Raw genomic sequence first — 14,559 nt, forward strand, 5'->3', positions numbered from 1 at the left:
GATTATTTTATGTGCTTAAAATGTAATTATCTTATTTCTTTTTTGCTTTGATATACAATACTGTATGTATATTCGTTTGAAACTGGTGGAAAGTCAACCTTTGCATAATTATTTTGATATATGCGACATATTCCTAAATATATTATTAGTTAGTTTAATACAATGCGGAATTAGTATGTCAACGAAATGGAAATTACATCAAAATACAATACATGACCTATTCATAGGTACTTTTAGTTTATACTAATAATACATTTGTATAAAAGAATAATTTATTCCAAATTATGTACATTCATAACCAGATTATATTTTTTATTATAAACTTGTTTTCGACGACTACATGTGTAAACGTAAACGTTCAGTATTCACCTACATTGCGTTGATACCGTTGTATTAAGACATGGTGAACATTTTTTGAACGTTTAATTATCTCAGTTTCTTTTCAAGTTGATAAGTTATATTGGTATGATTGAATATAATTAAGAGTGTAGTATGGAAATTCCGAATACGTCACTGTACTCTGTATAATACACAAGCAAATACAGATAAATTCATACCAAAACATGTAATATGAGATTAGATGTCTGCGGTTAAAATGGTGATCGAGACTCCTAGTGAGAATAATTTTTTACAGGAAGTGAAATACGTTCCCACTAGTAATGATGATGAAAAATTACAGCCTGAACAGCAAGTGAAGAGGCCAGATACTCTGTTTTTATATTTTACAGTAGCAATAGGTAATTATTCGATTTTTTTAATAATAACTATTATAAATTGTGTTCGTTTATTTATATACAGGTAAATAACTTTCACTTATTATTAATAGTGGAATAATATGAAGAGTTTAATGTCAAATATTATAATTCACATGAAAGTAAAAATGAAATCAGATTATATTAACAAACAGAAGTAGCTCAAGGAAAACCTAATCGTTTGAAGGTACTGAAATAATTATGACTATTCATTTAAATTGTCGCTTACCTATATTTCCTCGAGACATCTTAATGGTTTAACTGTCAACAGCCAAATATCAATCGGGAATCGAGAAATATACTGAGTGAGTCAAAATAAACCATCACTAACTCAATTTTTTAGTGACCATATATAGGAATAATCTAGATAGAAGTTATAACTCATTAAATTACGACTAAAACATTTTTCTTCTCACTACTAACATACAACAAATATCAAAAAATAACAGAAACCAGTCGGAATAAGATTTACCGTACAAGTGGCAGAATCATTGGACTCGATTTTTAAACAATCAGATAAACTTATCAAGAATCGATGAAAATGTACTAATTTCACAAATTCGTATCAATATCCTCGCTTACTTCATCAAAAAAGCTTATATATCAGGAATTATGTTTGGACTAGGTTTCTACCCACTTCAAATGATCAGATAACTAGTCAAAGACCGATGATATTACATCAAATTCAAGGATTCTGTGCTTCGTCTTAGAATCAGAGTTCACTTACCAGTGGCATCAATAAATTATTAACTTTATAAATATCAGCATTAGGATGATAACGTTAAAACAATAGAAACGTTTACTGATTGAAAAATCTCTTTTTGAGTTAAACATTAGAAGTTTCTTCTTTGAACTAGAATTAATTATTTGGATCATATGCCGAAATATTTTGCACGTTGTTATTCATACTAAGTTTGACAAAAGGCTGCAAGGTTAAGTATCTGTGGCCCAATGTTTATCATCACCTCTCATACTGTAGTTGTACACTATGTAACTACCGTTCTAATATGGGTCTGGAAACTTATGTATGCATATATTTATAATTCAGGGTCTCTCACATACACTTCTCACATACACTTCTCTCATAAACTTTGATTCAAAGAATCTATCATGTTCTGTTTTCTTGCTCATTTCTGCACCTCATGGATATTTCGAGGCATATTTTTTTTCAAAACAAGACTCAAAATATTTTGCTTCCGCTTAGTTCATGCTAGGTATAAAACACTGAAATTTCCATTATTGTTATCAATTTGTGTTGTTTATTAATTATATTTATCAGGACTATTAATATTTATATTTATCAATACACAACGAGAACCAAGAATAACTCGCAAGTGTACTTTATTCCATTATCAATGTAAGAAAAGCAAAACAACAATTCTCGAATCGGAATAATTCTTCTCTTCCTCTAGCCTCATTATGATAATAACTACTTAAATAAACATAATTAGTTTCAAAAGTCTGATCCTATGTGGAATTTTCGAGTTTAACTGATGAAATAACCAACAATCCATTATTTTTCGCTTTGTAAAGAACCTGAATGATAATTACTACAAGTTTGGTAGAATGAAAATTAAGTAAATTTGAAACTATTGGTAATAGACGAAAGAAATTGGAAGTGGGTATTATTAAATGATGAGACTAATCTGAGAGTCTGTTTTGTAAATATAATATAAAATACAACATACCATTGTTACTTAAAATAACTTGATTATCCAAATGTTATTTGTAAAACACATCTACTCATCGTTGAATATTCCCAATCATCATTTTTTACATGCTATAATAATCTATGCAGAGTGATATTACTCAGAAATATGACATAAACTTTATTGAAGGGCAACACCAGCAAATACCAAATTCTCATTCCACACTAATAACAATATAATAAATAGTAACAAAGTTCTTGAAAACCAGTAATCAAATAATTTATTTATTCATTTAAAAGAATGCTATTCATGTTTTCCTTTTACTATTTGACAATTCTGGAAACCACTGAAATTCGTTTTAAATATTTTATAATAATCACTGGAACACATAATTCCTACATGCACCGACACAACGGCTTCCATACTCAGGTATTTGGTTTGACCAAGATCCAAATGTCGAACTAAATAATTGCTGGTTTGATCTTAAATTTTTCGCACATCAAGTTTCCTCATAATACGGACATATTGGTAGTTATTCAATAGGTCCCCCTCAACCTATCCATATGTCTACAAATACAACAATGAGATAGTTACAAATATTGCTTAATGGGAAGGCGCACTATCTTGTTGGAAATAGATGGTTCCATAAGGGACGTTGGCATGTACAGGATTAGAAAACAAATTCTCAAATTGGGGCATTAACTCTTCTAGCAAGAATACCAAATAGCCAACAAGAGTTTAGTTCAAGTATAATGCAATCATCCTATTTTATATATACTACTAACTTTTTCCTACAATCTGTGGCTAAACATTCACTTTTTAGGGACGATAAGTATGGCTTTCCCTAATTCAATGCGAAAGTTGTTTTGTCAATTTAATATAAACGTGATCAGGATTCTCAAACAAACGTTTTTCGCGTCTCTAGTTAAGCCTTAATTTTTTTCTCAAAACTATTATTTATATATTTTATTAGATTTATTCCCCAGTCATACGAGAAGTAGTACAGTCATCAGTTTTTTCCTACTAATGGCAGTTTGCCATTGAATTCTTTTTTTTCTCACACTTTTTTCCATTTTAGCTTACAGTACCTTTTGATATCAGTGGCAAGTCGGAATATTTGTCTCTAAATAGATGTCATATTTTGTTTGTATCTTAGTATCTGTATCCAATAATTTATTGAATTTTAATTTTATGATATAAATCATATTGTTTTTGTTCAATATCTAGATTTTTGGTCTTGATGGAATGATAATGTATACAACATTATACCTCCTATAAAACAGCTACCAAAATGGCAATGTTGCTATTCAAACAAAATCAACATTGACAAATTAAAACTAAAAAAAAGTCCAAGGCATATTGAATATATTCTTCACGTACAGGTGCGGGGATTTGTTATAGTCAAACTTTGATTTATTTCTTCCTTTTTACTAAAGTTGAATTTTGATCTCCCCCAAATGTATTCTGGTTACTACATTATTTTTCATTGGTAGTCTTTCAACTTGAAAAATTAGTAAAATTTGATTCGAATGTTTTTTAAATGTCTTTCACCAACTGACTAACAATATTAGATATTCTATATAGTAAGATCGATGTTGTAAGACCGAAACCTGTAACCATTAACACAGAATAAATACTGTTTTGTCGGTCTATTATATCAATTACCTTTTAACAATTATGCTCTCAAAACATCGCTAATGATGGCATTATTTCCATCAATACTTAATGAAATCAATATACCCATTTTGGGGAGATGGGGCAATAGAAAACATTTTTACCTTAATCCAAACAACTTTAACTGCGCCTTTCTTTAGTTATAAAACTGAGGATGAAACTCTCCTACATATCAGCTGACATAAATTAGTTAACAACACTTGTTGAATCATCCTCCATTTTGGATGATTCCACCATTTTTTTCATTATGGCACAAAGGAAAAGTCTATCCATGAATGACAAATGCATATTTAATGGACTTTATCACTGTATCTACTTCCATATTTCTTCGAAATTTCATTAAAAGGGGAATGTTATTTCGTTACGTCGAAAAATGAATTCTGGGACAACTCCTTATGTCTTTTAATCGGAAGGCTCGGAGACTTCTATTAGAATTCTATAAATCGGTTTCGTTGGTATAGTTTGTAATAAGAATTGATGTCTAGTACATTAAATCAAACATGAATTTAATTTTATCGGCATACAAATTACATATATTAAAGACTGACAGAGCATGAGTTTGACGCAGTATGACTTTTCTCTGTCTATTATGGACTGTCCATGGAATTTTATGGTCTTTTCCGAGTAACTCGTATAATATTCACCTTAACAAACATTTACGAATTTATTTCATCTTCCAGCTAGCTTTCAACATAACCATTCATATGCAAAGACTCCTTTCGGAATATGACTTGTAAGAATCTTCAATTAGAATCCAAGTTCTAAAGTCATCCGGATATTACATTTACGGACGATCAGTTATATTTTCGAATGTTTAAAAGATAGCACACGCCCTTAGAGTCACAGCTGCCTCAGATGGTCCGTAAATTAGTTAGTTGTATACGTGCAATGTTTCGAAATGGCAAATCTGATTTATTTATTAAGATGAGAATACCCCGTGAGAAGATAAAAGATGAAACAAACCACTTTGAGATTTGATGGGTAAATCATCAATAATGTTTCAAAACCATTTGCTCCATTCTATGTTTTTCTCAACACTTAAATCTTCCCGAGCAGTAGTAGATAATCAACTAACAAAAGTCTTTTTGAACCATAATTGTATTTACACTATTAGTTTATACTTATACCATTTGTTTATGTGCTTTGCTTGCTCTTTAGCCCGTTTCCCGTTTAGTCTTCTTTTTCTAGGTTGTTCGCTATTTCCGTATTCCATTTTCTTCTGGCTTTGCCTCTTCTCTCCCCTTTGTTGGTTCCGGTTTTTCATTTCACCTCAAATGTTCTTTTCCATTCTCACTATGTGTTTGAACTTATTCGATTTTTATAAAGCACTCTATACATTTAATTTGCGTTTAATGTACAGTTCCTTATTCCATCTTGTTGCTTCACTCCCGCTATTTATCTAATTATGTTCATTGACCACGTTGTTATTTTCTGCTTTAATTTGAAGGTTAGGTTAGGTTAGGTAGTATCGAGGATTCACAGCCATAGATAAGCATTGGTTTGCGGTTCTAACTCGTAGATATTCTTTATTATATGCTTTGTTACTTCTTTCTATTGTAAAATACTGTGTACGGTGCTTTACATGTGGATTTGGTTTCATTCACTCTATTGGCTACTTTAGCTTATTAACACTCTTTTTTTATTGTATTTTCACAGTTATTTTTTCTCATATGTTTAATAGTTTAATTAATTTCGTCTACTCTCTATTCTGTCTTGAAACGTTAGCGAATATTAATAGGTCATCCGCATATGAGTGTGTTTTTTTCCTTTTTTGTTTCCTTTTGAAATATTTCCTCAATAATAAAAAAGAAAAGTAACGGGCTTATAAGGTGAAATTAGTAAGAAATATTTCAAATTTACAATAAAATTATTATTTTCGATATAAAAAAAAATAGAAAAGTATTTTTATCATCATTTTAAACGAGCCAAGTTTAGTTTCGTATAAATTATTTCAATAAATATTTCTATCTATTTTCAATGGGGTCATGATCGAGTAAGAACTGGTAAAGACTCTTTCAAACATCTAGATCAATATATTTATATAGATATACACAAATATATGGAAGTACTGGTATTAAAAGCCTTGTTATTTTCCAGATACGGCTCTGATATCAATTTTTATTTTGAATAACTGTGTCTTTGTTTTCAATATCAAACAATTAACGTCCTATCGAATGTGATCAGTACTAAAATGGAAGGTTGCTACTTGAAAATCAGTAGAATTGCCCATTTAAAATAATTTGCAATCAATACAGTATTAACTTTGTAATGTATATGTTTTACTAGTGTGAAATATTGCATTTTAAAGATCGTGTATGATTTCATTATCGACCTTTGTAAAAGGCATGGTAACACAAATATAAACACGAAGATAGCTGACATTGAGATAAGAAAATAATAACACACCATACTTGGGCAACAAGAGGTCATTGATCTATTAGATAGCTTCGTTATCAAAATGAAATATTATTTGGAGTCAATTCGTTGATGTGATGGAGAAAAACCTTTTAATATTGTTCAATGTTAAGTTCAATGTGAAAGATTATAGGAATTGGCGTTGTTTCTAGTGGAAAGCAATTTAATTATAAAGCTACTAGGAAGAGAACAAAGATTTATTGTAACATTAACAGGAAAATATGATAAAAATGTTGATATAATAAAAACATCACTTCCTGGTGGAAGTAAAGATATGTATAGAGATGGGATTCAATCTCTTCAAAATAATCGGTTACTCGTGTAAGAATTATATATAGAATTAATACAGAAGATAGATTGGTTTGTAAAGTGGAATTATACTATTATAATAGATAGGGGGCGAGATTATTATCGGTTTACAACTTTCTATTTCTCTACGCGCTTTTAAAATATCTCTCCAGTATTCTCTTCCTTTGCCGTTCCACTCACTCAAAACCGACATCTTGGCGATTCAATCGGAATAGAGTAGATGTTCAGACAGTTCAATGTACTTGTATAAACCAAAACTATCAAGATCTTTTTGGTTGATACAACTCTATTGAATTGTTCCGAAAAATAACTGGACGAAAGTTGGTCTTAAATATACTTTCATTTTCTAATTATGGGGAGAATAGGGCTGCAAAAATGAAAATACATTACGTACTTATGTGTAAGAATATCATATACTGACACTTCTAGAGAATGTGGATAGATGTTTAGTTATCAGCGCAACAGAATTTGCAGGATGTATTATCTGCTAAGTCTAACGTCTTCAGGTGTCTTCAGATAAATACATAATTATTGTAAAACTACCAGTGAACAAGAAATCACCATCCTCCAATCTTTCATCTACATCTTTCAAAACTTTTACATAATTGAATAACATCATATTTATTATAATATTTAACAAGTCAGTTTGCTTTTCAAACATATATACAGTATAGTGCAAATCAAAGGGATAAATTCTTTATTTCGTAAACCGGTAACTTTAAGGAAAAATCCTGAAACCCGTCGATTTTTATTTTAAAACAGGCTATTCGTAAGTATACATTTTTATTTTTGACGTTATGTATGCGAGCGTGATGACGTCATCGCTAGAATTTTTAAATAGAAATGTGGGTGTTGTAATACATTATTTGAAAGGTCTTTTAAATACCAATTCAGCCATATCAATATGTACAGTAATTGATTTTTGTATTTGTTTAAAAAATTATAAAATCTTATTATTATAATAAATATTTAATATGTATTACTCATTAAATACAACGAAACCTAAATGAAGTGCTCAAATTGTTTACCTTCAGCTAAAGACGTGCCGAACCCTTCTCGAACCTTCTCTATAACTTCCGGAGTTATTTGTGCAATCTCAATACGTATCCTTTCTTTGAGTTCACTGATATTTTGTGGCCTATTTTGGTACACTTTACTTTTCAAGTATCCCCATAAAAAGAAATCAAGAGGAGTCAAATCAAGTGACCTAGGCGGCCATTCTATTGTTCCTCTTCGACCTATCCACCGATTTGCAGCCATAAATCATTTCTGTTTGGAAGCAGCCGGTTCAGTTCAGGTAGCAAGAAGTTTTGAATAAATTCTAAATATCAAGGACCTGTTAAGGTTTCTTCGAAAAAGTATGGCCCAATAATCCTATTATCTATTATTCCCGCACAAACATTAACTTTCTCTGGGTATTGAGTACGGTACTCTTACATCCAGTGTGGATTTTCTGTAGCCCAGTTCCATCAAAATTTCACAAAATTCAATTGGTCTATCAACATCATCTTCCATAAGCTCTTGTACTAAACTTACTTTGTAGGGATGCCACTTTTCTTTCATTAGCTTTTTAAGAAGTGTTGAATGGTCCATGTCATTATTTAATGCTACTTGGTGTGAAATGGTATGTGATTTCTTCTCTATTTTGCTTATAGTGGATTGTGAAATTGGTTCTCGGTTGGTGTATTTATTGTCAAATAACGTACATACTTCTTTCTGCGTACGTGCTTTATCTCCACAACCAATCATTATTAGAATTTCAATTCTTTGCGTTTCAGTCAGCTTCATGTCGATAGATACACTTTTTGAATTCGTCTAATACAATAATACTATCAATTATTTGACAGAAAGTTAATTATGTCCAAAGGTTAATGTTGATATTGATAAGGTAACTAGATTTTTAAAAAAGGTAAAAAGTAGGTAGTTCAGACATTTCATTACCAGTGACGGCCTTTACAAAATTTATTTTTTGTGTCAATAAATACATCATACCAATACTTAATATATTTAATAAAGAAATCTGTTGGAATTTCATAAATAATATTTGTGACAATACGCAAATCAATTACTGTATATATTGATATGGCTGAATAGATATTTAAGACCTTTCAAATAATATATTACAAAACCCACATTTTTATTTAAAAATTTTAGCTATAACGTCATCACGATCATATAGATGACGTCAAAAATAAATAGCCTGTTTGAAAATAAAAATCGACGGGTTTCGGGATTTTTCCTTAAAGTCGCCAGCTTACGAAAAACAAATTTATTCCTTTCATTTGCACCTAGTTGTTACTTGTTTTACCTTTTGAAAGTCCTACAGTAAGGTCTGGTACTTCAACTACAGCTTGAAAAATTACAACAAGTACATGTGTAGAAATTTGAAGATTCACATTAAGCTTACTGGAGTTTTTGAAGAGCTGTCTTCTAATTGTATTTACTCTAATAGGGCGTAATGTGGTACTCGCAAGAATGTCCACAAATATTGTTGAATATAATTATTACGAACATCTTGTAAGTACACCTGTTATACCCACCTTCAATTTTTACTGATGTTTAAATGTTTTATTGAAGGGGTGCTTGTTGTGGAAACAAAAAATTTTCGGTGGAGTCTCCAGCAACTGCGTGGCCTATAAATTGTGTTTTTGTATTTTTTAATATCAACAAAAACATACCAAGAAAGAACGCCACGGTCCATTTTCCTCTCCCGCACCAGCGAGTTTCCATGCCCTGGTTCAGGCCCACTTGAACAAGCTTCCATATCTCACTCTCTCCATTCTCAAGATCAACTCTATGAGCTAATCCTTTTTCTGCGTTCAGCTTGGCATGATTTAGTTTCTTGCACGTTTTGCCACAAAGTATATTCTTAGTGGAATAAATTCGGAAACAAAGCTGTTGCTCAGAATCTGGCTTTATCATGAACGATTTCAAACATATACTCTTTAGATATTCGGTGGTATTATTTTAAAACACTTTTTTTAGTTTCACCTTCATGTTTATAACAGATTTATTGAGCTCGATTTTGTTATGATAACCAGGATCAGGTGAATTTGAAATTTTATAGATTTTTCAAGGACCGACGTGAAGATTCAACGATATATTTAGAAAGAAGCGGCATTAAAAGCAAGATCTCTTATACTGGTTGCGTGAACGAGTTAGTAACTTGATAATACTAACTATTGGAAGTTAAAGAAAAAAGTCTAATTGAAAATTGTTATTTTGAGTTGAGTGTCAACCGTTAACAGATGCAGGCTGTAAGTTGATTATACTATCCAGCCTCTTCGAAGTTGAGTGTTTTAGGCACTAATTTGGCTCACACTTTTATCTTGTGTAGTTTTCCTCATGTATTTTTAAAAAACTATTACAGTATCAGCAATCGCACCAATACTTGATCAACAAATCATAATTTTATATACTTTCACCAGCTGTAACGTGAGAGAGCGACCCAGATTGTCTTCTCGGCCATTTTGAAATCGCTCAAATCACACGAAAACATGTGCACGCGATATATATAAGTTCTAGTTAACATTTTTCACACGATATTTCACAATTAGTGGCTCTATTGCTACTTAACTCATCTTATGGCTGAAAAATCAAGTCTGTTCAAAATCTGATTATACGAGTAGGTAAACTTTATCTGCATACATTCTCATATTTTATTTTGAGGACTCTGGCTTAGAAAAGTGGAGTGATAATTTCAAGCACTAACGTTAGCGAGAATAAAGAACAAGAGTTTCCATTCTGTCTGGTCTAACCGTAAACAAAATATATTTTATACACGGCATCAATATCTAATGAAAAAAAAATTCATTGTGATATTTGTAAATATTGTATTACTCGTACATGTTGTAAAATCATATTTCACACTTATCTTAATAAATTAATTGAATTGTTTATCTTTCGTGTCCGTCTACTTTTTGATCTAGTTACATCCACACGTGCATTAACCGTACCAGAGATGCGACAAAGAATATGTTTTATACCGAGCTGTCTATCGAGTTTGTTTACGTGTGGTGTATTCATCCAAATTACTTACATACATTTATTTCTCCGAGAACTAATAAAATATGACGGGAAAAGGAATTTTGTTAAAAAATCTAGTATCTCTTTATATCACTTTTGTGGGTAGGTATAATATCTACTTGAAGAATTGTTTACTTAATTAATCCACATAATACCTCATTCCATCGATAAACATTTTGCCTAATTATTTAATTGTTATTCAGAACAGTTTAGCAAAGTTATGTTGAGAATTCAGCGTTGCCATTTGTATTTTTCATTTAGTCCAATATAGTATTTTCCTACTAAATAAAATTGCAACATTTTCTTGTTAATAATCCCTTAACAGTGCATAATACCTCTCATATTCATGCTATATGCTACCGTACATTATCTTGCGCGTTTTAATGTGTTTAAACACCATCCAAATATAAGACAGAGAGGTAACGCACGGCAGTCATGATTCTTCTGACGGACACCAAAGGCGACCGACCCATTTCCATATAGGAATCCAAAAGTGTCATGTAATGACTTTCCACAGAAATTGAATTTTTCGTCTTTATAAGGTATGAATTTCAATACTAAAGTTCTGAGTCGGCTATAGACAATTCACATTGTACTTGACCTACCAATCTCCGACATTGTGGCTATAAAGTTAAAATCGTAAGACGACGATCGTAAACGTTCTTCTGACGGATTCTAAAGCTCTAGATCTTCGTGTGCGATCTTCTGGACGCCAAGAATCCATTATATATAATTTTCATTACTCTGAAAAAACTTTTCAAACATTGTCAATAATTCCTGAAATCATTCAAGCACAACTAGTGAATAATTTTTTTTCTTTTTTAGCATTGATACCATGGTTTGTTGGAGGAGCAGCAATAGTTTGGGCATCTCCAGCAGTGGAAAAACTACGATCAAACGATTCCGAAGTAAATCCTTTGGGAAGACATATAACCACAGTAGAAATTTCGATGGTATTGGGTGTACCAGCGATGGCAGGATTATTTGGATCCATTTTATTGCCAAAATTAGCGGACATTATTGGTAGAAGAAAAAGTATACAAGCAATGGGTCTCGTAATGTTTATCAGCATTATCGGAGTAGCATTTAGTCGCAATATAGAGCTGATAGTTATTTGTATTTGTTCTATCGCAATTGCTGTGTCTGCCATATGGGGAATTTGTCCCATTTATTTGACTGAAATATGTGAAAATCATAATCGAGCTAAGTATTGTTGTATAATGGCGTTAAGTTTTCCACTTGGTGAACTTTATACATATCTCATAGGTCCACCTTTCAGTGTTAGAACATTCACACTCCTCATAGCAGCACCTCTAATAATTTTTCTGGTTCTTTCATTCTTTATTCCTGAAAGTCCAGTATACATTCTATCCAAAGGACAAATTGTTGAATGTAAGAAGGTGCTATCACAATTGAGAAGTAACAAAAGTATCAAAGAGCTAGACGATGATTTCAATACAATTCAGCAAGCTTTAGAATCTGAACGAGAAAAGAAAGGAATTAGTATAATCAAATTATTCAGAAGTAAGGAAGGTAGGATTGGGATGATGCTGGGTTTTCTACCAATCACGATACAACATCTCTCAGGTGTACCAGTTGTTATGCCGTTAATGGCTCCCATTTTGAATGAATCCGGATCTAATATGTCCGGAGATAACATCGCTATAATTGTAGGTATAGTAGAAGTTTGTACATATACATTCGCTTCTTTAGTAGTTGAAAGAGTCGGAAGAAAACCTCTACTAATTGCGTCAAGTATAGGAGCCGGAACATCTGTATCAATATTAGGATTGTTCTTCTACTTAAAATCTATAAGTTCTCCTTTTGTCAAGCAATACCCATGGATACCTCTTGTTAGTATGTCCGGTTATATTACTCTTTATGGATTAGGTCTAGGACCAACACCACTAGCTATGATTAGCGAACTTTTCCATTCAGATCTAAGGTCGACTGCTTCGGCCATTATTATGAGTACAGTTGGATTCATATTTTCTTGTTATCTTCTAATTTATCCTTTGCTTGCCGAAGCTATTGGGATTCATTGGTGTATGTGGATATTTGGATCTTGTTGTTTAATAGGATCCGTTCTTTTTTACACTGTGTTACCAGAAACCAAAGGAAAAAGTATTTCTGAAATCCAAGAGATATTGAAAAGTTATTAGAATCAGTCGTCAAAAAATCTAGTCTTATTAAATCGAAATACTCATCCTAAGCAAATGTATATATAGTTTGTCGTAATATATTTATGTTATTATGCCAATTAGTTATTCGTTTTAGATGTAATTGAGTAGAATAATATTATATTATTCACTAGAGTATAATGAAGGTAATTATTTACGAGATGAAGTTTACTGCCACAAGAGCTATCGAGAGGAATAAATCACTAACTGAATAATAACTCATTATATGCGAGTAGAATACTATATCTTATCTACGATTGAATATTTTTGTGGAAAATTTTGTTACATGGTTGGAAAAGCTATATATATATATATATATATATATATATTTGATACAATGTATCATGGTTCATTTGTACTCAGTGCATAGTGCATACAAAATTATAATAATAGTATAATATCTCATGATAATTAACACAACAATCTTATGTATTTAGCTTGATAAATATTACGTATCTAATCTTACACGATGATGATGTTTATTTATATTTATTAATAATTTTTTCTGCCAGCTCAAAACAGATTTATAGGCTATAGGCAATGATTGAATGAGAAAGCACCAGCAGTTGCTCTTATTTCTGTTGATGTTAAAGAAAAGACATTTTTATATTCTATATCTAATTATTTTTGATGGATTTTAACACAATTCATTACAAAATATCGAAACACTGAGATATCTACGCACACATACAATAATATTGACAGGTCCGATTATTCAATTTGGTTCAAAAGCCACTTATAAATTATCTCGAAAAACATGTTATGTTAATAAATAGACGTACATTCCAAATCGTTGATGCAGTGTCTTCAAAACTCTGAGTCCCAGGTCTAGGAAAATTTTTTGTAGTAGAATGATATAATATTACAGCTAAATTAAGAAAGCATCGGACAGCAGTGATTAACTATTATTGTTAAGGTTGAGCAAAAAGACGTATAATGGGTGCATTATAGTACAGTTGTGGATTAAAGCGTACGAGAGCTTTATGACCTCTTTTAATTTTTCTACATTTTCTTGTGCAGAAACAACAATTTTTACGAGAATTTCTATCTTTTTTTTTCGATTTCTTCCAGATTATCATTAATTTTAGACTTATTTTTTAGTAAGATTCTGTAAAGAGAAAAGTTTTCATCCGGAAACCTCCGATTATTAAGATAATGATGTGGTGATACACCAAACCCCCAAGGTCTATTATTTGAACCCAGAACCTCAATTTGGTCCGGAGGAACTGCATATGAAGATGTTTCAAATATTGCTCCGCTGTTAAATTCTCGCGAAATGACCAATAATTCATCCCCTGACAAGTCCTACTTTAACATCAATTTTTTGGGAACGCTAGCTATGTTTTATCTAAATTAAGTGAAGAATTGTCAAGTATCTGTACCGATAATTGTGTCAAATCACTGTACCACTCAACAAATCGATGTCTCGTCTGAAAATACTAGCTTTCAAGAAAATTTGAATTTTCATCATAATTACAAAAAATTCCAAATGTCTGTCCGTATCTCTCAAAGTGTTCTAGTGTGAGGTGTTTTTCCATTTTTTTTTTCAATAAT

The 14,559-nt window shown here is 31.4% G+C and overlaps 1 protein-coding gene across 1 annotated transcript; it reads left to right on the plus strand.

Moving 5' to 3' along the window:
* The first annotated feature begins 314 nt into the window (after positions 1-314).
* LOC130448168 (facilitated trehalose transporter Tret1-like) lies at positions 315-13,085 on the plus strand. Its single transcript, XM_056785414.1, has 2 exons — positions 315-737; positions 11,651-13,085. The coding sequence occupies exons 1-2, from the start codon at positions 581-583 to the stop codon at positions 12,985-12,987; spliced, it is 1,494 nt and encodes a 497-aa protein (XP_056641392.1). The 5' UTR covers positions 315-580; the 3' UTR covers positions 12,988-13,085.
* The last annotated feature ends 1,474 nt before the right edge of the window (positions 13,086-14,559 follow it).

Source organism: Diorhabda sublineata, chromosome 8 (assembly GCF_026230105.1).
Source record: "Diorhabda sublineata isolate icDioSubl1.1 chromosome 8, icDioSubl1.1, whole genome shotgun sequence".
In the NCBI taxonomy this organism is placed as follows: Eukaryota; Metazoa; Arthropoda; class Insecta; order Coleoptera; family Chrysomelidae; genus Diorhabda; species Diorhabda sublineata.